At 31.2% G+C, this 25222-nt stretch overlaps 1 protein-coding gene across 1 annotated transcript in view; it reads left to right on the top strand.

The window, feature by feature from the left end:
* The window catches only part of LOC131847606 (hemicentin-1-like), a 67727-nt gene extending 44590 nt beyond the window's left edge, over nt 1-23137 (top strand). The window contains exons 7-17 of the mRNA XM_059197207.1: nt 1034-1184; nt 8870-9000; nt 10055-10214; nt 13447-13608; nt 14286-14420; nt 17422-17604; nt 18806-18967; nt 19921-20178; nt 20455-20526; nt 21012-21088; nt 21396-23137. Coding sequence (XP_059053190.1) covers nt 1034-1184; nt 8870-9000; nt 10055-10214; nt 13447-13608; nt 14286-14420; nt 17422-17604; nt 18806-18967; nt 19921-20178; nt 20455-20526; nt 21012-21088; nt 21396-21719 — 1815 coding nt within the window. The 3' untranslated portion in view covers nt 21720-23137. The remainder of the gene's footprint in view (nt 1-1033; nt 1185-8869; nt 9001-10054; nt 10215-13446; nt 13609-14285; nt 14421-17421; nt 17605-18805; nt 18968-19920; nt 20179-20454; nt 20527-21011; nt 21089-21395) is intronic.
* Nucleotides 23138-25222: the final 2085 nt, after the last annotated feature.

Consider the following 25222-nt stretch of genomic DNA (forward strand, 5'->3'; position numbering starts at 1 on the left):
TACGACAGAGAGTTAGAGAGTTACTTTCTAGAGCAGATGTCATGCAAGTGAAAACTTGGGTCTGGAGGTATTTTAGGCCACAAAGAAGCCATATTTAGCTTGGAGTCATGTTTTTTTCTATAGCTTTTTAAGTTTTACGTAAATAATATTTTTTAATAAGAAAATTGTATCTTTATGTAATTGAACTTATTAATGTGAACATATGACTAATGTTCACATTAATAAGTTCAACAACAAAAAACACTTGTATTAATGCTTTCGAATTCTTGATATTTCATGCCTTATCAAAATATTAAATCTAAATATATACTTAAAAGAGATGTAAGTATATATTTACGATAAGATATACATAAATGTAATCGAATACGGTAAGTAATTGGGATTATATATTGGTAAATTAAGTAAATTTATAACCAAAACTACAAAATAATATCAAGTTTAACGTTGTGGAATATTTGGTGTACGTAGAAGAGTGACGTCTACTTCAAATTAATTTGTGTTTAAACCAGATAGCTTGTTCACCAGGTAGATGAGATGATTGAAATACTCTTTCTTAATCTTCTAAATTACATTTTAGCAAATAATTACTAAAGTTTCTATAAAACTTATCAGTCTATAATTTTGTTTCTATTGTATTTATTTTGTCAAAGACGGTTTTAATTATTTACTTATAATTGTTCAGGCATACGGCTCTTAATCAATATCTTAAATATATTTTATCATTATTTGGTTTTTCAATCTTTAGTTTCCTCTAATCAATTAAGAATACTTTGAATTATCTTCAAAAAAATATTTTCAATCTGACTAATATATATATATGCATCTGTATTCATCGATATCTCTATCGCTAGATATATATTTGGCGTAATATAATCCGGTTTTAATTATTTGTTTTTTTTTTCAGATAATAATACTCTAGACCTAATTTAAGTATTAATATTCTAAGAGCAAGGAAATTTTAAAAATAAATAAGAAAAATATTGAAATGCTTATGGTGAAACGAAATCTTAAATTATATTTTCTATTTTTGTAGATAACAGAAACACTAAATGAAACTTGGGTGAGCAGTTCCTTACAATTCATACCAATGCCAGAAGACGATGGGGTGCAACTCAAATGCCAAGCGGACAACAGTGCGCTCCCCGACCAGAGCATAGAAGATTCATTCAAACTCGATGTCGTATGTAAGTTTAGTATGAAGTAAATAATTCAGAGTTGTCTAGTGCCGTTGTTAATTATCGGCATTAAGGTGAACACAACACATGACATGCTAACATTTCACACAGTATCTGGAATCCGATATAACATGAAGCGACTCAACGCCATTTCTTGGGTTAATTTTGTTTGTAATGGGTGTTTACATCTTCGGAAAATTTCATCAGAAATCTAATTTGACATACGGAATAGGAATAGTTAAGATTATTTTGAATATTTAAGATTATTAATTTGGCGACGCTCTCAATATCTGTAATAATACTACGGAAGTACTTTATAATTATTTATACTTTTAAGATTTGACGCAGTCATTACTTTCAATTAATAATAATCTATTATTTTTCTCCTAAAATCTTATACTGTTAATAATACTGCTCTGCGAAAAATTATATATTTATAATAATTGTTTGTCTTTTTATTGCTATTTGGTAACTGACACTGAAACTACTTACTTGACGGAAATTGGATACCATTCGCAGTTGCCATTCCTGGGGATTATGTATTATCCCTCTAGTAAAATTAGCCATGTAAGTTGACAGCAGACACATTAGGTAAATAGAATACAAATTTGTATTTATATATAGATTCACTCGTATTTGCGTAGATATATATCTGAATAATATATTCCAAACATTATCTAGACGTGAATGCCCATGTGATCATAAAGACAAATTTTGGTTGGTAAAAATGTATATCTAGGTCGATCACATCAGGAATAGAATAAAGGACTGCAAAATGCAAATGCAAATGCATTTATTTAAGTGCATGAATATTATTCACTTAGTATATCTTTTATCTAAAACATACATACCGTCACGACTGTTATTCCAGATAGGGTAGTCAGAGGCATCGTGAAGTGTAGATGTTGTGGTAAACGCAAAACTAGAGACTTTTTGGTTTGATAACGGTGTTTCTTGCTCTGGACAGTTGGTCAGTAATGTAAATTATTATATAAAGTATTTATTTTTGATTAACGACCGACCCTCTCTCTTTTTATCTTTCATTTTTATTCTTAACTTTCACGGTCTAATAACAGTATTTGTTGTGTACTCAAAGTACATATTTGTTATTGTAACAGCTATTGCTATTGTATTTGTAACAGCTTCATTATTATATTAGTATAACTATTATTTCAATCTGTTTATAGTCATTTTTTAACTTGAATATTGTAAGATCATTCGTTTCTCGTCATTTCAGCACTATAAATCGCCTCAATCTCGTGCTAATGATTGCAATGACACAATTAGCGCCACTTCTTAATTCTCAAGACTCGTTCCCTAAACGAATATTGCTACAAAATAAGCAATAAAGGAGCTCGGCTTAACCAGTTTGCACATCTCTAACATCGTTAAGCTTAATTATCATTGCTACTTAAGCACTCGCGCTGCACACCCGCCCTCAACCGTTACGACACACTGTCTCCGCGAGTAGGTTTTTAAGCGTGACAATCACAACAGACTGTAAGTAGCATTAATACCTCGTGAGCTGTTAAAATGCAAAGTAGAATATTCAAATTTTAATTGATCAATATCTTTTATTATATTTTTAGCTCTTAATTTGATTTGTGTAAATAAATAGGTAAGGGGATAAATATGTTTTTATTGAATTATCGATGATTGATGAAAATTGTTTCTCAGTAACTTAGAAGTAACTTAGCAGCTCATCATTCCTTATCCCGTTTATTTGGGCTCGGTGTAACTTCGCAGTCATCTCGTTATTTACTCTTTTTCTTACGATATCATCTTTCAGATAGTGATCCGTCATCAGTCCATTTCTTTGTCGGCCTTCCTCTGCCTTTATAACCGTCCCCATTCATACATAACACCTTCTTTAAAATGTTCAACCCATGCTTTATATGCCCACACTTAACAGAACCTCGTCTTTAATTTCTTTTATTTATACAGAATAATTATTAACAACTATTTCCTTTTTTCTATTTATGGGTGTTAGGTATAACACTATTATGTTCTTGTTCCTATACAACCTGACCGTATGTTATACTAACAAAGAATAGTTGGATACAGCAAAATCTGACTCTACTGAAATTCTGAGTCTCCCGGGTGTTCATTTGTGAAAACGTTCATCTTGGGGAAACATATACGTTACTAGAAACTTAACGCTAAGGATGCTGACATACCTTCTTATTCTGGTATGTTCTTTTACAATGTAGTTTGTTTTTGTTTTAACTTGATTTAAGTAGTCAAACTATCACTTATCTAATCGATCCAAGCTTAAACACTGAAGTTTGTGTATTAAACTATTATATTATATTTTACATGTTAAATTAATTAACATTTTAAGTAAATTAATTATTTAATTTGATAATAATAATAATAATCTCATGACAGTATACATAGCACCATCTAGACCCAAGTTAAGCTAGCTAAAGCTTGTGTTATGGGTACTAGGCAACTGATACAAATATACATAGATATTTTTTTTCGTAAATACATACATATTATACATAGAAAACACCCAGGCACAAACAATCATACTCATGAATATAAATGTTTGTTCCATGCGAGGAATGAACCCGCGGCCATCGGACGTAAAGCGGTGTGCCAGACCGCTAGACCACCGAGGTCGTCAAATTACAATGAATTAATAATATTTAAAAAATATTAACGTCATTACTGCGAATACTTTTTAAAATTACATTGTAATAAAATAGTACAAGTCCTACGATTTTATAGGTAATTCTGTCTATTAGGTGTCAGAGTAGATCTTGTTCTTCTATCACTCTCCACCATCAGTGTATTATACTTGAGTTACTCGTTCTTCTTTTCGGTATTATCAAATTCGATGTGTATATAAAACTTTATTTTCTACATTTTCCCTTAATTCATTTATGTTCTTTGTCAAACATAATTATCGCTATCACCTCGATGAATATCAAATCCAGATGTTCGGTGTAGTGCCCCTCATTAGATGCCATTCCAGAGGACTATAATGTCATGTCTCCGTAACCCATAATATCACTACCATATCTCACCATTCAACTAAAAGACAACATACAAAGAATGCCACTTGTCACCTAAAATAGGAGAGTTAGTAGTATTTACGTTAACGATATGTTTTGTTCACTCCCTTCTACAGTAAAACTTCATATAGAACAATCAAGTACAGCAAAGGCATATTTTTTCTAACCCAAAAAGTTAAGAACCTTAGATCAGAGTTATGCAAGAGTTTGACATTTAATTTTATTAGATACTACTATCACTAAATTGATAATGTTTAAGCATGCTCTCTCTGGTGTTTGTCGACCTCGTTAGTAGATGGTTTAGATCACTGTTTTATATCCAAGTTCACGCACGAGGCATATTCATGGGTATGAATGTTTTTATTTTATTAGTCTGGGTATTTCCTCTAAAAGAATATTTTTATAACTGATAAAAATATTCTTTTAGAGGTCTAGTGCTCATAACACAAGTTCTGCTTAGCTTATAACTAGATGACGCTGAGTGAATTATCCGGGCTTCTTGTTATTGTTATTATGCCTAGTTTAATAAGTGTAAGCAGGTAAATGTCGAGTACATATTACATACTACACTATATACAACAGTCCGACGTTCGTGCGCTACGAACTTTACTAGCGACAGTTTATTCAAGGAAGTTGAAGTAATTCTCTCTAGAACTTAGCCTGGAACGGACGGACGAACGGACGCACTAACTTGATCGGTGATACCTTGTGTCTGAAGGATTAATGTGATTTTATATTCAGTTGCCCTGTACCCACCAAAGACACATTATTATTGTTAATGCAAATACAGAACATTACGGTTTGGTAGCAAGAAATTAGACAAAGGCAAATCTTTTAGTGTCTTGTTTTTAGAAAGAAAAATTAGTTAAATATTTAAGCGCCTGTGTTAAATTACAAAACAAGCCGTTACCCGCCACTGCGTCTATTTCTTTTTTTACGTCTACTTTGATTAATAAAATATCTTATTTCTGTCCTCGTGATACAATATATCTGCGCGGAAATTTAATTCAATTTAATAACATAAATTCAGCTTTTTTCGAAAAAAAGATAACGAAATGACACTGTCTGTCATTTCGTTATCTTTTTCATTATTAAACACGCTTCATAATTTATAATATTAATGAAAGGTAATATTTACATGTTACATACATTCAATTAAATATGTATAATGAAGATAAGGTTCAAGTCACACATCCCACTGATATTTCCTGAAATAGAATAGTTACGGAGAAATTTGCTCCTGCCCACGATTTTTCCTCGCAACCATAATTGAATGTAGACTGTTTTTAACATTTCACATGTATTATCAGCGCCAAGTTCATAATAGTTAAATTTTAAAATGTAGCATACAAACAATAATTACAATTAGTATGTCACTCGGAATTCATCATCGAATTATATAATGAAAGTTAACACGAAATTGTATTTTATAATTATTAGTATAAAGTATCTATGTGACCATATTTTCAAATTTAGCTTCGTGAACAAACATTTGGAACTAACTTTACAAATGGAACGGAAAGGTTAATACCAAAAAGTTTAATACACGTATATCTGTTTAAACATTGGGCGAGCGTAACTCAACGCAGTTAACTATGTAATTGCACGTAACGTAACGGGATTGTCAACATTTTCAAACAGTCCCCTGTGTAATGGCATTAAATGCTCATGTGCTGACAAGTCGCTAAAATGTAATTAAAACCTTGCTCCATCTGGAGTCCGCAACATTAGCTAACATCCGTTGACAACAGACCAAAACCTAATTGACTGGTGAGTTGGGATAGTACGTTTTATGTTTACCATAGTGACATTTTATACAAACGTTGCTAAACGTATATTATATATATATTCATAAAAATATACTAAGTAATTATGGATCTATTACTGAGGCTGTCGTTCTATTTCACGGATTCCTTTTCTGAAGAAACATCGGGTCTTCCTCATATTGCGAAACAAAATATGTTATTGAATTCACTGTCGTGAACCGCCGTGACACATTATTTTGCAAGCCATCAGCTAATTTCCGGGGCAGGCATACTGCAATGTCGGCGTAATAAAAATTATAAATATCTTGAATCAGAATCTAAATCTGGGAGTCCAAATGGGAGACTTATCAACGAAATAAATTCACCACACTTAACAAAAATGGACGCTCATTACAAAATTTACCACAGGGAAGTTTTTACAAAAAGTCTATGTCAAACATTTTTGAAACAGTTTCCTTCTCAATCTTTGTTTGACAATAAAGAGATACATACATACATACATACATACAGAGATATGACAATAAAATTGCCGGATATAGAGGCACACCGTAGTCTCAGGAATAGGGATAATATCTGACGATAAAGTATATTTTGTAATATCCTTTTATCATCATAATTATCATAGTTTCAACCCGGATGACAGCTATTAAACAAAGGCCTCCCCCAAAAATCTCCACGTCAATCGGTTCTGCGCTGCTCCACGTCAATGTGATATTCATATCCTAGAGGAGACAGTTATCACAATGCATTTAATGAACCGTCCACTTATTTACTATTCGAGTAGTTTATAGTAACATAAAAAACATAGGGCTATTCCAAATTTATTCAAATTTAAGATATCTCTGACGTTTTAAATTTAATTGTTTAACACATTTGTTTTTCTTTGTTTAAAATTAAAATGAAATGACGTTAGTATTTAAACTTATTGAACTTACTGATCTAATGTTGCCGCTGTTACCCTTTTTCTTTATATTTTCAACCAATAATATTAAAGCCAAGACATGATTAAGTATTAAGACTGAATCATCCTCTTTTTATACGTGTAACTTTTTTTGATAATGGACATGCATAAAAGTCATTTGTTGTAGATAACGTATCCTTCTTTATAAGACTATAATGTGGACAACATCATTTGTTTGTAGAACCACAAACAAGCCAAATGTACAAATCTGATTCGATTCGACGTCGGATAAAGAAGTCCATTTACAACTTCAAACGCCCTTAACAATTTTAATTTCTCGGTTCGCGCTTCGCTCGCTCTACAAAGGCGTTAAATAATTCTTCAACGGGAACGGTCATTTTTCGAAAAGCGCAAGGAAACACGCTGACTCTATTACGACAGAGGAAATTAATTTCCAAATATAAATAAATTCTATTTACTTCTGCTCGGCGAACCATAACGCATTTAGAACGGGGAGAATTTCGCCGTTTTCGGTGCGAATCGTTTTGGCAACAATTTAAACGGAGAAATCGTAAATGTTTATTTGGGAGAGGTTACTTCGACCCCGTGGCGACGTCGTTATAGCACTATAATGGCCAATAAAGTGTCAACGCCTGCTCCTCCTGCCGGCAGATAAGTAGCACCTGCAGACATCGCCCTCTCGAGTAGAGAAAGTATCCAATCTAATCAGTCATGACGAGTAATAAATTAAATATATTTTTATTTCCTCATTTACAGTGCTGATGTTATTTGCTAATGATTTTTAGATTACTTGTTTATATAATTCTTATAAGTAAATATATGCTTATAAATAGACAGTACCTCTATTGCAAAAAGAAACAAGTATTGTTATTTAAGGTATATAACCTTATGTATACTATCTTATTAGCAATAATTTATCCTTTTTAAATAAAAAGTAGTAAATATATTGTAAATATTTATGTTTATAAATTTAATTCCTAATTTTTTTTTATTCTTTTCACTGCTACATTTTTATTAAGGTGTTAAAAGCAACGAAGATAAAAAGAATATTGTAATTTTACTTCATACTGACGATTTCAGATACTGCGCTTTCTATTCTACCACAATTACTCACACACTTATCTTATTGATTTTATCTTTATCAATATACTGTATTACAGCAACATGTAAGGTAAGGTTCTCAATAGATGAAGTTGCATTCTATACCCAAAGCATCGGAAACATCGCATTAATCATTCCACCCGCAAGACAATGCCTAAGGAAAGGCCACCATCCATCCATCACTGTCGCTTAGGCTACCTGATATCCAACGGGAACTATACTGGGAAGATACTATTATGTAATTGCCATAGCCATCGATTTATTTCTTAACAAATTGTGCCCATGACTTCGTACGTGTGTACATATATGAAACGTAATAATGCGAAGCTGGCTGGCTGCGAATTTATCACAGAACCTACCTACTTAAAGCATAACGAAATGTAACTAAAAGATTCTTCTATTTCTAATATATTAATGAAAACCCGGTAGTTTAAGCGGACAGGCTATATATAAAATATAAAAAAAATCCGAAAACTGTGTCAATTAAAAATTTATCAATCATACATTTTATATCTAAAAATTACGCTGTCAGTACAGAATATCTGAATAAAAATGATTTTTAGATTTTTCTAGTCCAAGTTCAGTTCTATTTTCATGCGTTTATGTAAAAATAGTATTACAGATGCAGGAGAAAGTTAACTAACAATAAATAAGAAATAAATAATGTATAGTAATTCTTTGTTTTATTGAATACATCATTTACATATCAAAAACTAAGTAGGTATTATTCTTTAGGAAAATTTCTTAACTATAATTGTTTTCCAACACAGCAAGTATTTCAATAAAACGTGTTTAACATTTTATTTTAATATTAATTGAGGTACTGGCGTCATCTATTTCTAATTCTGTCAGTTGGCAACAGTCTAAAGTATCTTTTATTTTCAGATCCACCGGTAGTATCACTATCATTAGGAAGTACACTAAATCCACATGATATCAAAGAAGGGGACGACGTATATTTTGAATGTTCAGTACGTGCTAATCCTAGAGAAAACCGCATCTCTTGGTACCATAATGTAAGTACTCATTTGATTTTGACAGACTCGGTGGGCATACCGATTTCTATCCGTTGGTGGTATTCCTCGCGCGGTATAATAAATTCTTGCATTTAGGTAGTATATATTACTCATTTGATTTTAGTACCTATAATACAAGCTTACCGTGACCCTGGATAACGCTGTGTTAATCGTGCAAGGTTATTTACTTATTTGAGTTTTTTAATAAAATTTTTTTGTTTGTCTGTAATCTTTTCTTATATAACTGGAATAGCTAATAAGCTGACCACCTACCAGATGGTACTTACTATTATATAGCTGGTCAGCTAGTTAATCAGACATATGTTGAAATTTTTTGAAACCTTTATACATGAATAGTTCAATGAACATCAAGTATGTGACTAAAATATTAGGTTAGATTGAGTTAGGAATAAGGTAGTGCTGTCTGATGTATTTTTTTAATTCAATTGATAACGAATGTATATGTTAATAACCAGATATTAAAATATTTAGTACATTACAGTTTTACAATATCGTTACTGTTTACACTGCTTGTAAACCGCTAAATGTTTATTGTCTCTACCTCGCATTTAATATGAAACATCTATTTACTTATTTACTTAAATATTCTGTATTAGTTGAGTACTGTTGAAAGGCATACCATTTGTTCGATATTTGCTCGAGTTAATTATAAAGATAGCAACAACATGTATATATGTACGTATGTTTTAGAATTTTAGTATTTGACTTTTTGCTTATAAATTAATGTACCTATTATATACCTATGTGCAAAGAAATACCTATATCTAATAACTGTTAGACATTTATTGTTAATGTCAAATATATTTAATTTATGACTGTATAGAATATCTAATAAAGTAATAATTTGTAATATAATTTTGTGAAGAAAACTTGAAATGTTGTAACGTAAATAATGGAAAATTCCTTAAATTGTAAGTGAAAAGACACGAGTACATTATCTATCGTATACACTTCATCTTATTGACTATTTTTGAATTGAATAATTACAAAAATATTAGAGTATAAACTGAACTTATCATTATTGTTAATACAGGATAAGCCAGTCCTGCATAACGTGGTATTGGGAGTGATAGTGAGTACGAAGTCATTAGTACTCCAAAAGGTGACGAGGGACCACGGTGGCGAGTATTCATGCCGGGCTACAAACGCACTGGGGGAAACAGCAAGTCAAGGCACTCATCTCAGTATTCAATGTGAGTTTCATAATATATTTATTTATATAACTTCAATGCACAAAATACCAAGGTAAAAGTAGATATGGCGTACTTAACGCCTTACGGCATTTTCTACCAGTCAACCGAGGGTTGTGAAGGCGGTGCAAACATAATGAATAAGAAAAACAATATGTCTAAAATGTCTAAAAAAACTATAAATATATATGAATAAAATATATACATAAATACCATAGAGTTAGAAAAAGAAAACTTTTTATCTATATATAAATCTAATCCATTTTCTATAAAATTTATCCCTATCTATCAAGAAATATATAGAAATTATTATAATATACATTAATATCTAATTTGAGAAACCAGGGAAATAGACACGAAACAGAGCTGTTGTATACTACAAGTAATAGGATCATTATATGTATGTTATTATATATTAACTAGTCTCGGTTGAAATTAACTTCAATGTATATGTTACAGTTTATATTAAAATTAATGGATTTCCTCAAATAGAAATACAATGTCTCTTTTAAATCACATGAAACAATGACGTAGACCTACGTAAACCAATGCAGTAAAAAACACGTATCACGTAAAGTACATAAACATAATTATTAATGTTCATTAACGTAATAATAGAAAGTTTAAATGCTCTAAATAATACACTTGTCTCAAAATACAAACAAAATGAACACGGTAATAACAAAATAAACCCCGCAATAACAATCTCCCTCCTACAAAAATTAGATAACATTGGATAAAAAAGAAAACACCTCAATAAGTAAATTGTACCGAAGATATTACTCTTCCGATCTAAATTGAGGGAGTCTTTTGTTCCCTATTATTATCAACAAAGTGCTTATAAATTTCATTTCATTTCGTGAAGGGCTTTTCGTCGTTTGCTTGTATCAATCATTCTCAAGGATCTTATCAAAGATTTGTTAGAGTCAACGGGGTGAGATGGAGACAATGTATTGAACAAATGTACCCATTCTCTGATGAAATAAGGAATAAATCTCTTGCGTGATGGTATATATCCGGTTCTTGATGTAACGAAATTTGTTTTGTAAAATAGACTCGTATTATAGAGATTAGGATAATAATATAAAAGATCAATGATCCTAATATAATTTTAAGTCTTTTACTTCATTTAAAAAAACAAATTTGAGTATAAATAAAACATATATTTCAAATTATAAGCATATGTTATTTTTATCAGCTCTTTCCTGTGTTTCCATCATTACGATAATAGTGACTATTATTATTTATTATTAGAATACTAATGTTTATACATCTGTCTATTTTTGGGCTTAAACAAAGTATGAAACCAATTAGAATACTAAAGGAATTAAATATTTAGAAATTAACTTACAAAATATTCTTTACTATCGTGTCGTTTATAAGTCTTAATGAAGAAGGGGGAGAATTTAAGTTTATTGAATAATATTCAGCGTATAAATAAAAACATATGTTCGTATTTTTTAAAACTTAAATGTACAGCTTAATAAATTTTAATTTTGATATATACTTCTGCCGTAAGAAGGATTTTCCAACATTTTATAATGAATTAATAAACTATTTTTTTATCCATCAATACCGCGAAAAACTATAGGGAATAATTCAATACAAACATTGACAAATGCGTCAATATACTCGAATGGAGACATCGTTATGGGAATATTTCTACTCTTCGGTGTCAAAGGGCAGGCATCAATAAAAAGAAATAGACCAGATTTGCCGTGTGTCGATAACACCAGAGACAGGACAACTACAAATGTAGTCTTGTCTGTACTTTGTTCGCTGTTATAGGGTCATATATTTCTCGACGCAAGCGACAAACTGGCAAGATCTCATTCTTCCTTTAAAAAAAATTACAGAAACCTTGTTGTTAAAGCATTGCCACAATCCCTCGTAGTGACAAGATGGCTATCAATCACTAAAGAGGAGGTTAGACTCAGCGTCTTTACTACCGACGACCGGTATGCGACAAATGTAGCCCTGTCCTTTCCTTATTTGTTATAGTAAAGCTATGCTCTCACTATATAAGTGAAAATTCGTCCATACTAAATAAGTGACACTCAATACAGAACAGAATAATTAATATTTATTATAAATTTCTATTTTTGAAGAATGTATTAATAAATAAAATATTTAAAATATTGTAAAAAATATATAATATACCTTTTTAATTTTTTTTTTATATATATATTCCTTACCTACTATTTATGTACATGAAGTAATGCGTTTTTCTCGTGATGTAATACACACTCGGTATATAAATCACTGTATCCACCACTGTATTCAACATTAGTGAATACGAACCCTAACTCGTTTGTTTCACTTTTGTAGCGTACGCCAACAGTTTGTTCCCGCCTTATTGATCCGTACCGTAACAAATCTAAGGTAAAGAAATGAATGTTGTTACCCGCACGCGGTACACGATCGTCTGCTACCTACGGTGTTACATTAATCCATATACATATTTTCATATTCCCCGTACAGTAATCCTTCCTTAGAAGGGCTGCTTAAGTGGAGCAAATATTTGGGAGTTTAATGAAAATCTAAGGCAGCCCTAGCGCAGTTTTGTAAGTAGATACCTAAATGAATCACGCCGGAGTGCGCCGCGCCGCCAGGGGAACAGTTGGGGCGATAAAATTTATATATCGTCTAACTTCTGTTATGATTTAACGAACTGAATTCGGGTCTCTTTCAGCTCTTTATGTTAATTATTGCATTCTTCCTTTTGTCGAGCTTTGAAACGCAAAGTCAAGGAGCCGAGTTCGTTAGATTTATTGGAGTGTTACAATGTTTATTTTAATTATACAAACTTCGGCACGTGTATCTGTTCTAATTATTTCGTAAATATTTTTTCTTGCAATAATAATGAAACAAGAGTTGTTTGAAATTGTTGAGTATAATTATTTTTCCTTCTTGAAAGTTTCTTTTTCATTTATGTTGCACTAGCCATCGGTCCTGACTTCATTTGTGTTGACAAATTTATTTTATGCATATAGATTAATATAGTTCTGATAGGGGTTCAAATAGAAACAGAGTTTAAAATATATATATAATGTAATCTTCTTATGTATACAAACTCACAAAAGTTGTCTCAGTAAAAATAGGTATCATCTATGCGAAAATACATAACCGTAATTTTATAGAATATCGAAGTATATAGTCCTAATGCTATTCCATGGTATAGATGTCATATTATTAGTATATAGATAAAACTAATATAATATATAAAATAATACAGATGCACCCGTCTGTTCGCACCCTTCGCCGCAAGTGCTTGGTGCACAAATCGACGAGGCACTGCGCGTACGCTGCTCCGTAACAGCCAATCCACCAGACGTAACGTTCTTCTGGCAGTTCAACAATAGTGGAGAAAGTCTCGATGTATCCCCTACTAAGTTTGGTAAGTTTCTTAAATAATTGTTATTTCTCACTATTTTTCTACACACAATGTTAGATAACAAAGCAAACAAGCTTTATTAAACAATGTTTTTCATCATTCTTTGCCTCCTACAATTATTTATATAATAACGTATATAGAACATTTAACTTAAAATCAATATTGTTATCAAAGTAATAAAGTTTCCATTTTGTGAACTATTCTGAAAATAGAACTACTATTATAAAGTAATACATATTATTAGATTATTGTAAATTGACAATTTAAATTCATTTTAAATGACATCTATAGCTACTTTACATTACCAAAGAATATTATTACGAGCGTGTATAAGTACCTACTCTATCTTCTGAATCTTCACTGCGAGCAGTAAGATAGCTAGCGTGGCTAATACTGTATATTACGTGAACGACACTTCACAATTTGTTTGTAATTTTCATAGTTTCATTGTGTATTATGCTATTTGTTGGAGCTTTTGCAGCTCCAAGAATATAAATCTTGTTATAATAATTACTTTAATGGCTGATTCTTTACAAAAATATAAAATTGTGACTGACTTTACTAAGCAAAATCGGCGGTCGACTCTGTTTTCGGGGTTTGTCAATGACCTCCGGACGGTCTTCGCTGGTCGCGCTGCTGCTTCATTAGGGTACCGTGTAATAAACACTATTTATCCCTAGGCACGGCGAACGGTAGTACAAGTGAGCTCAGCTATAAACCACAAAGTGAGCGGGACTACGGTACACTCAGCTGTAGAGGGACCAATTCCGTGGGTAGACAGCTCGAGCCATGTATCTTCCAAGTGGTGCCCGCTGGTATGTTATATTTTCACTTATAAAACACTTTTAAATTAAATAGAACTTGCTTGGAAGTTACATTCTTTCTACATGTCGGAATTAACATATACGTTGCTTTACTTCAGGCATGTAGAGAGAATGTCTGACGAAACCACAAAGATTTCTATGTGGCATTTTCTAGTTAACCTTACATTAGTTCAGACAATAATCAGGTAGCGGTGCAAATAAATTATAATAAATATATACATTAATACATTACATACTCAACTATACATACACCAGAAGTCTGGCACTTGATGAACTATAGTGACAAAAAGTGAAAATGTAAGGAATAGACAACTGAGGAAAGAGAAAAAATATTCCCGTAATTTACGTTTGAAGGAAATTTCTTCGTAACGTTATATACGCTATAAAAAAGTCGTATAACTATAAATTATATTTTTATATATTACAAGTTAATATAATATAATATAAATATATAAAATAGATATATTAGAATTTTATAATTATATAAAACAAATTTTCCTATTTATTATCTGTAGATTCAAGTTTTATAATATCAGTTAGAAGCGTTTGTCGCATACGCCAAATCTCATAACTCTTGTTCACTGCTAAATAGCAACTGGATGTGATAACTTTTATGATGTTGGCCTTTGTTAATCAAAGTTATCAACTTCTTTACGGGTTAGGCTTCTTTTATAATTTATACTGCCTCAATCTGCATTGCAAAATTTTAACAAGTTTAAATTATATTGTTATTTTACGGAATATCTACAAGAAGCACTGAACATTATTTATATAGTGGAGTATAAATGATAATAGATCCATTTTGGTGGTAATAGATTAATAGATAAAGGTAGAAACTAATTATAAAATAATATAGAACACATATTCTGTTTCACAAAAAAACTGTTGATCTTAATGGGAGTAATACCAGAGTAAAGTAAATCGATTGTAAAAAGAATCATCAATCAAAACTTCGCTCAATTTTCACGAAAAGTTTACGAAACATACGTGCATTTTACTGAATGTACAACTCAACTATAGATGTTAAGATACGGATACGTTTTGAAAAGGTTTTCTTAATATTATATACACTTAAAGTTCATTTTATAAACGATTTAGTTATTTCAAGTAGGAATTAGTATGTCAATAGTTCTAGCTAAAAACCTAACAACATAAAACAGAGCAAAAGTTTACATTAGTACTCGACCCATATCAAATTTCATTTACGGTACGGGTGTTATAACCCTTTTACCCTATATGAAATATGATAGCAACGCATTTTGTAGTTACCCGAAATGGCACAATGTTTGTCGTTTGAATATCAAATACTATCTACGTACATTAGTGGTAACATTAAAAAATGTATCTACTCTAACGTTCCCAGTCGGTATGCAAGTCATGATACTTAACAGATATTGTATTGGGTCAAGTAAAGAGATAAGTGACTGTTCCCAGATGGGGTAGTCAGGGAGGTAACGTGACTGGGAGGCGAGCTACCCTCTTCTCTCCGATTAATTTGGTTATTGTTGTTATTGATGTTTCCATAAGCGGGGAATCAGTTGGAAATATAAATTATCAAACAAATTCATTTTGTGTCAGCCATATTCGAAGTTAGGACATCGGATTATAAAACACTATACTAGACCACGACGCTATAGTAATAGACATATTGTCCGTCAACATACCGTAGGACAGGCGACATTCTATTTTCATCAATTAAAGGTGTCTTGTGTGGACTTCCATAAATAAATATGTTATTAATATCACAGGTAAGATAATTTATTTTCATAAATAAAGTTTGTGAGTATGGACGGATAGATGGATGGATGAATGTTTGATGCTCTTTCACGCAAAAACTACTTTATCAAACTTTACAGTAATATATACATCAGAATAACACTTGGACTATAAATTTCATGCGATTGAAAACGCGGACACATCTAGTATTTATATGTTTTTTTATTTGAATGGAATTAAATTTATGGACCTCTTCCATACAATGATATTTAATTCTTCGCTATAACTCCAAGGAAATATGAGTTAACAGTTGCAACTAGGTGCAGCAATATAAGCTCCAACCCGCAGCATTTAATATCCCGCACGTATACCAGTTCGTTATAACGTATAACATAATATAATGTGTTAAATTGTCAACGGTTTCCATAAATCAAGCCAAAATTAGGAGCTCTACAGTTAATTCACGTTTGAACAAACGTAGCTATTATACAATTCTCGAGTATTATGGTTTGAATATTTGATAATAGATACACAGACAATGTAACCTGGCGTATACTGAATTGAAATATTATAAATGACTAATAGTTATGTTCACCTACAGGGGTCCTAATATATACCATATCATATGTATATACTACTAGGGCTAAACTATAAAACTAGAGGTTAATTTTAAATAGTCAGCTACGTAAATATTCCAGTTCTATTTAATGCATCAGCTACTTGATTGCTCAAATATGTGTGCTTTATCTAGCGTTTGAATCTAGCCCAATGGAATGTTTTTCTTTTTTTTAAATCAGAACATGACTATAATCAGAATATATAGATCTGATCTTATAGCTATTGAAGAAGAGTGCAATGCTGTGTGCATTGCACTCTTCTTCAATTCCTACCTTTTCTGTAATTATTACGTGCATAATGAATAACTTATATTGCGTATGGTATATTAACGAATGTATATGATTGCATAAGACTAAATAGATATAACTTACATATTTACTTTTATTAGAGTCATAAGTACTAATAATACCTAAAATTGTAAACGAACCTAACGTAATTAAGATCGTAAGAATTACTTGTTTGTTTGTACTTTCATACTAATTGAGCATGCTAATCTCAAAAACGACTTCTCCAATTTCAATTCGGTTTTCATTGTAATATTGTAAGATTTCTGTAATATTTATGCATTTGTTCTAGTCCAATCGATTTACAAACAGAAAAGTTATTTTATAGTATTATAATTTTTTTCTATACCTATATATAATATGTTTATTCCTAGCGCGCCCATCTGCTCCCCGTAACTGCTCTCTGCAAGCGGGTAATAACAGCGTAGACGGCGCGAGCTGGCTCCGCGTACGATGCGTCGCTGGTTATGACGGTGGCCTGCCGCAGACTTTCATACTGGAAGCTCTAGATCCAGTTACTGGGAGGACTAGATTCAACGGCAGTGTTAACGAGACTGGTAAATATTATTGTGATATTATAATAAACAATGCAAAATACACCATGATATCACTGAATACAAATTAACAAATCTCGAAAATTCACATGCCAAAATCTTATACGGTGTGCGAATACCATTAGCGCAACCGTCTTATAAATAATAAGTCTTATTACGTAAATAAGAAAAAAAACTCAATTTTATTAGATAATAATAATGGATTCGTATTATTTTGTACCATTAACATGTGTGAGACCACAAATATTCGATGTGGAACCCTGACCACTGCAGCGTTATATTTTCGCCTATATGGTGACGGTTACTACTAACCATCAGGTGATCCAATAGCATGCTCGCCGCTTCCAATTACATTAAAAAAAGCTCTTACCTTAAAGATATAAACTACTGAAATTAGCACGACTTGATTTTAAATGTAACACAGGATATCATTTACCTTTCTAAAAATGTATTCACCATTTGGCCATGGAGTCGTCCAATTAATATATTATTAAGCAGGTCTGTTATTCCATTGATCTAATAAGCAATTCTTATAGCTATATGGAATATTAATATTAATTACATCGAGAATTTTACAAGTTATTTAAAAGCAATTTATCCTGATTTTATATTACGTAAAAGTGCGTATTAAGTTCAATCAAAATATATTTAATATCTACCACAGATAACATAATATTACATAGTAATATATCTACTGAGTATTTTTTTATTTTCAAACATATACGGATTATCTGAATTTAAGATATTACCAATTATTTCGTTATCCAATATTATCATATCGTCACGAATCTTTAAATTAATTGAATTTAAGATATTTCCAATTATTTCGTTAACCAATATCAGTATATACGTCAAAAAAGGTATATCTTTTTAAGTATCAGTTCAAGTATTTTGCTCATTATGCTAGCTAGACTTTGTAAAAAGTCGATAAAATTAATACCTCACTCTCACTTATTTAAGCTGCCAAGCAACTTGCCTTTTAAGATGTTTTGGTTTAAGAGCAAGAAAATGCAATGAAATTACAGAGGCATAATATCTTAGTCCTCCGAAATGGCAAAGCATGAGTGGTATAAAGGTATCTTATAATAATATGATGTCCGTAGTGCAGTTTATATATTTATATACACTGTATGTAACTGTTACCATTTACCATCGACTTATATGATATTTCCATAAAAAGTTACAATATTAAAATACTATACAGATGGCCTAGCTGTGTTCAAGTTGGATGTAACGCAACTCTCATCTGTTGTTGATGGCCACGGCACCACATTCAACTTACTCATATATGCCAAAAACCTAAAAGGAGATTCTGAGAAGACTTTACTTGAAAACATTGCATTCAATGATGCAGCTAGAAGAACAGGTATATATATATTTTGTTTTCCTACAATTAATTATAACCAAGTAGGACAATTTATACATCGCTCGTTCCACAGTAAACAAGATTTGTGTCGAATCGAACCCGACACCATTGGCAGTAAGGCAATTAAAGTTTATTAAGGTAACTTAAAAAGAATTCAATGATATGTAAATATAACTTGTAAAAATAAAAAAATAAAACCGTTGATAAACTATATTGATACTTGCTACACGAGGACGATATACTGGGCTCCTGATATATTGAAGTAAGACAAATGTTATATTCACTACAACGATAATACCTCTCAGTATGGCGCAGGTATATAGATTAAAATGTGACGATACTTTAAGTACAATGATCGCACTATGCACCTTACTTCACCTAAAATATAATTCATATGACATGATAGAAACATGTTGAGCATTTATGTAATATGTATTTGTAAACTGGGGAAACCTTTGCCTAGCAGTGGGACACTAATTAGGCTTAAAAATTTTAATATGTATTTGTATTGTTCTTAAATCATCAGTTAGTCAAAATCATTTTTAATTATAAGACGTTTTTGAGCCACTCATTTTCGTCACAATTTTTTATTACTATTCCTACCATCTATCTAGTTCGACTAGCTATTTCAGCTGAGAAGAACTGACAAAAGTTACATATAAGTATCATTTTATTAGACGGTCTCGGTGGTAACGGTATCGGCTTAGCACACCGCCTTACTTTCGATGGACGCGGGTTCGATTCCTTGCACGGCACAAACATTTTTATTCATGAGTATGTTTGTTTGTATCGATCTGGGTGTTTTCTATGTATTATATGTATGTATTTACGAAAAACATATATCTACCTATTTATATCAGTTATCTAATATCAATAACACAGGCTTTAGCTAGCTTAACTTGGATCTAAATGGCGCTGTGTGAATTGTCCTGATTGTCCTTATTTGTACACAGATGGAAAAGGAGCCATGGGTGGTGTGACCCTTGGTGTAATGGTAGCTGCTGTGCTAGGAATTACTATTGCTATTGGCGGAATAGCTTTCACAGCACTATGTGCTCGTAGACGTCGCTCGCAACCCCCTCACAAACACCCTCCAGGCGATATGCTGGAATTAAGTGATGGTGGTCGCCGATATGTTGTTGCTTACACCATTAAACCGTCACCAGATATGAAAACGCCTGATCCACAGCCCGATATATTAAATGCTCCTGGTAAGCCTAATACATATTTACATTTTCTATAAATAAAACTGTTCTGTAAATTATTATGTACAAAAACTCCCGCTATGTTAATTTTGTCTCATTATATTATTCATCATCCATTTATTACATTATATATTCCGAACTACAATGTAAGTAATTTATATTTATAATCAGTTATTTTGAAATTTTAGTTGATATTTTTTTAGTATTATTATTATTAGGATGTAAATTAATTTAATTTTTTGAAAATATAATCATGAAAGGAATCTTTCCTTTATAATACAGATTCTGATAATCAACCTGCACCACATTCTACGGATGAAGTCGACGAATGGCCTAGCATAAAAGAAGTACGAGGTATGTTATAAAACTTTACGTTCTATCTATATATAACATCGTCAACAAACTTCACCTTGAGGAAACAATACTTAAATTGTTATTTAAATCTTATGACGTACTCATAAGATTACCACTGTTTTTTTTTCTTGTTTACTCCTGGGTACGTACTACTTAATACTTGCTTATTACTAGCTATACTTTGTCAATCACATCTGTCTGCATGGTTTGTTAGTTTTAGTAGGATAAGACAGTGAAATTACTTAATCCACTGGTATATCCGTGTTGTTGTATATAGGTACAGTTACCACTTACCGTCAGTAGTCAGCTTATTAGCGCCTTTCCAGTTCCATAAAAAAACTTCATCAATATTTCATCGATCCATCGATGTTCAATTGTCTGTAGCTGATAACTACTTTCCATTAGGTAGACCTTTAATTTGTTTGTCAATTGATATGTTATATAAATGATGTTATTAGTATATTAATAACCTTAAATATCTTTAGGAGACTGGTGTAAAACAGGAGCAGTTTTCTCGGCAGAAGACTTAGCACTTTTAGATACTGCTGGTAGACCTCAACAGGTAATGTCACTTTTATAAAGCATATATCTTTAAATTTAAAAAATCTAAAAATTAAGCAGATAAAAAGCAAATAAAAATTGCGTGTAAACTAAAATCATTTAAGTTATACGTTTATATTATAATCTTTAAATTAAAAGCAATACTTCAACAATTCTACACTTAATATAAATTTACCGTTTATTTATTTAATTAATTACCGGGAGCTCTTACATAAAATTACGATAAATATTCCATTTACATAATTTGTACGATAATGTCAAATACTTATTGAAACAATATATAACATTTATGAAATATTTTTTGACAGCTTACACCAGGAAGTGACTTGGCACCTAGCAGTAGACAAGAGGATGTTCTTAATCAAAATATAGCTCAGACAGTATTAGGAAATAACTTTAGGCCTAACTTTGTAGTTTCCAACAGTCCCACATTGGGGAGTCCCAACTTTGTCTGCCCAAATGGCAATGTAGGATCGCCATTTGGCAGTCAGACGTTAACACTTAGTGGACCGACTTTAAGCTCGGGGAGTCTTGCAACATCAACCTTACATAGGACCAAAGGTAAAGGTAATGCACGAAGAAGAGAACACGTATTAACTGAAAATTTACCTGGACCAGAAAGTTGTGTGTGAAGTGACAGTGATGTTTTAATTTGAACCATTAGTTACGTTCGCCAACGAAATACAGGTTAACTAATTATACTAAATACATTTCATGTAATTATTCCGTTTTGTAAATCGTATGTAACGTATGTTATTGTTTGAATTACAAATATGTTTTATTGATCTATCTCAATCCATATTGTGTACAATATATTCAGCTTACACGATTTATTATTGCAGTAGAAATTGAAAGCTTTACGGCTATTTTTAGTAAAAAACAACTAAATATATTCAGGAATATGAAATCGTTCATTTTAAAACACTAATGTAATCTGTAAACATTATGTGAATAATTTCGATTGCTGGTTTTATATGTATTTGCTCAATTTTTTTCGTAATCTAAGATGTGATCATAAATTTTCATTCATAGTTCAATGATTTCCTAACTCTAAACATTGCAGTGAGCCAGTGATATAATTTGGACTAATTAATCAGACTGACTTCATAATACAAATTTAATAGAAAAATCTCATAAACTCAACTTTCAAATAGTCTAATAATATCTACCTACTATCGTAATACAAATTGGCTCATTAACTTTACAAATGGCGCTCCAATTTAGTATTTAAGATATAGAATAATATATCATAGACTTATAGATAATTTAAAAGCTTGTAGAAATCCCTATTTATTTTAATAAACTCGGTTGTGGTAACTGTATATAAATTTAGGTGATAATAATGAAAACCAAAAAGATAACAAGGCTTTTGTTGTCATTTATGTAATTAATGTGTTTGTAGAAATTGTAAATATTCGTTATAATTGAACAATGAAGGTGCAATTTCAAGAGTCTTATTCGAATTTGAATTTGTTAATAAAAATTAATAGTTAATTTTTGTGGTTTCAGTATTCAAAGAAACAAATAATCAAGAGCAATGAACATGAAAAAACTAATATTCTGTTTCATACGTCTTGAAGAGCGTGGAATCTACAAATAAATTATTAAGTTGATGTAAAATACTAGTGGCATGGCCTTGCTTCGATCGAATATTCACAACCTTGTGAGTTTTGTATATATATTAACATTAGATATAGTCTATGTCACTCTGGAATAATGTTACTTACAAATAGTGTTAAAATTTAGTAAGTCAAAATCCGCTCTTCCTCTTTATAATATTAGTATAAATAATTTCTGCAGACGGGTTTATATTTTTTATTATATATTATATAGATATATTAAATGTTTTGTCATAATTCATATACTCTTGAAATTGTCGCTTGTAATGTAGTGCCATTTTATATGATACTTGTAAATGTTTCAATTTATGTTGATTCTATTAAATAGAGTTTAATGATGATACTGTGGGTTATAGATGAATGTATATAATATATATTATGTCGATCGAACTGTTGTAGCTGTCAATAATTTCCGTGGTTCTAATGATCTGATATGGCAATTTTATATTTAATAAATAAATCATGATTTATATAAATTATTGAGTTTCTTTTCACATTCCTCATAAATATATATACACGCTTAGTAATATTTGCTTTATTTATTATAATCGGTAATCTGTTAAAGTAATTTTTTTATTAATTGCTGGAATATTAAGATAATTCTTCATGTCCATAACAGTACGTAATTTTCACCACACGAACCAAAAGAGCTTTTGCCATTAGATGTTCTATAACGAATAACCCAAAATCCTTACCAATTTTCAAACAAAGGGCTATCTCCGATTCGAGTGTGTACTTTTTATGTGTTTTGTATTCCAACATTCCAAAGCTTCTTTTTACAATGTACAAAATTTACTCACGTAATGGACATGTGAAAATTTTGTCGCTATTGTAAAATTCCATTTTTATGCAGAACAAAATATAGCAACCTACTTAAATTTTATGTACATTCAATTAATATACTTCTCGATGACTCTAACTCTATTACTCTTTCAAATAAATATATTCCTTAAATCCATAGATTATGAATAATAAAATGCACTTGCATATATTTATAAGAACAAATTAAATATTCCATATAGTAAATAAATGCAACTGATATTTGTAAGGATTATTTTAGTACTCGATAGGTTTTAATGTATAATTAACCCCATAAATATGTTGTCACTTTGATGTAGCTTCTTTATTTCTGAAAGTAAATGTACTCGTCATTTGCCACAAATTCATAAATATACAGACTGTCAAATATTCATTAAAAACACATTTACCTACTCAGAAAACACTTTTTCGCATGACCGACTTATTTCAAACTACAGTACTTAATACAAACTTGCCTGTACCTAAATTTATACGGTAAATCGGTCTTGCACATATTAATATGTATACGTAGGTGGCGAGTTCAAGGTCCAAACTTTATAACATCACCAATTTACCCACTCCTAGGGCGCTGGTCGTCCAATCTAATGAAAACCCCTGCCGGCCCATTCACCTGTCCTGTAGTCTTTACAGGCGCCGAGCGATGGTTATAGTAAATCCGTGGTTACACGGATACGAACTTTTGCTTAAATAACTAAGGCTTCTTATACGTGTATTTACATATATACTTTATGATACGTACGCATTACTTATTTCGTTTTGACGTCCTTTGATCAAATATCAATGAAAGACCTGTCTTTCATATTAAAATAAATTACAATCTAACCTTGCGCTCGGTCTTGTATATATTTAACGTTGGTACATGGAATATAACAAAACAACCAACCTGTCGAAATGAATTAAATGAAAGATCAATAATTATCTTAAATTCTAACTTAGAATGAAGTTAAAAGAAAAGAAATAAAAATAATAAACAAATATTCGATTTTAATTTTAGTTTTAAGCATTAGTAATAAATATGTCTACTTATTGTTATGAACAGATAGGCAGAACATTTTTTTATTATTATTTTATAATAACCAATCAAAATTTTATCTCAGCATTATGCCATGACTATAGTCGCGATACTCCCCGAAAAAAACTATATCTTGAATTCAAGATGATGTGTTGGAGTATCCAGTGAAATTACAAGGTACATAAAGTCTCCGTCCTTCAAAACTGAAACAAAAACGTACAACAGCCGTAACATGGTAGAAATTTCCTTTACGCTGTTCATGTATATATATATAATGCGATTTATTATAAAGCAGGCCATCAACTTGTTTTCCACGGCAGTTAGGCGTGGAAAACAAGTAAAAAAGAAAAAATGTACATAATTCATCTAAATTCACTATAACCATATTTAGTTTTAGTGAACCATGTAACCGCTGCCTAACATTCGACTAAGCTCGTCCATAATATTGGATTAGTGAGTATACGACGCCACTAAGAAATAAATAGCGGCGCGGCAACTGCTAACTTAATAATACAGTGTCTGTTTATTTTTACAAAATTTCTTTCCATTTCCAACTGTGCACGGTCTGATACGCAATTCTGTTTAATCTTTCATTATTAAACCCTCACCTAAATAAACATATGTGTTTTTCATATACACATACCGTTCCCTTTTCTTTCACCACAGGTGTTAATAGAGATAATAT

The sequence above is a fragment of the Achroia grisella genome, unplaced genomic scaffold, assembly GCF_030625045.1.
Source record: "Achroia grisella isolate CSIRO2021 unplaced genomic scaffold, CSIRO_AGI_Agris_v1 utg540, whole genome shotgun sequence".
NCBI classification, from domain to species: Eukaryota; Metazoa; Arthropoda; class Insecta; order Lepidoptera; family Pyralidae; genus Achroia; species Achroia grisella.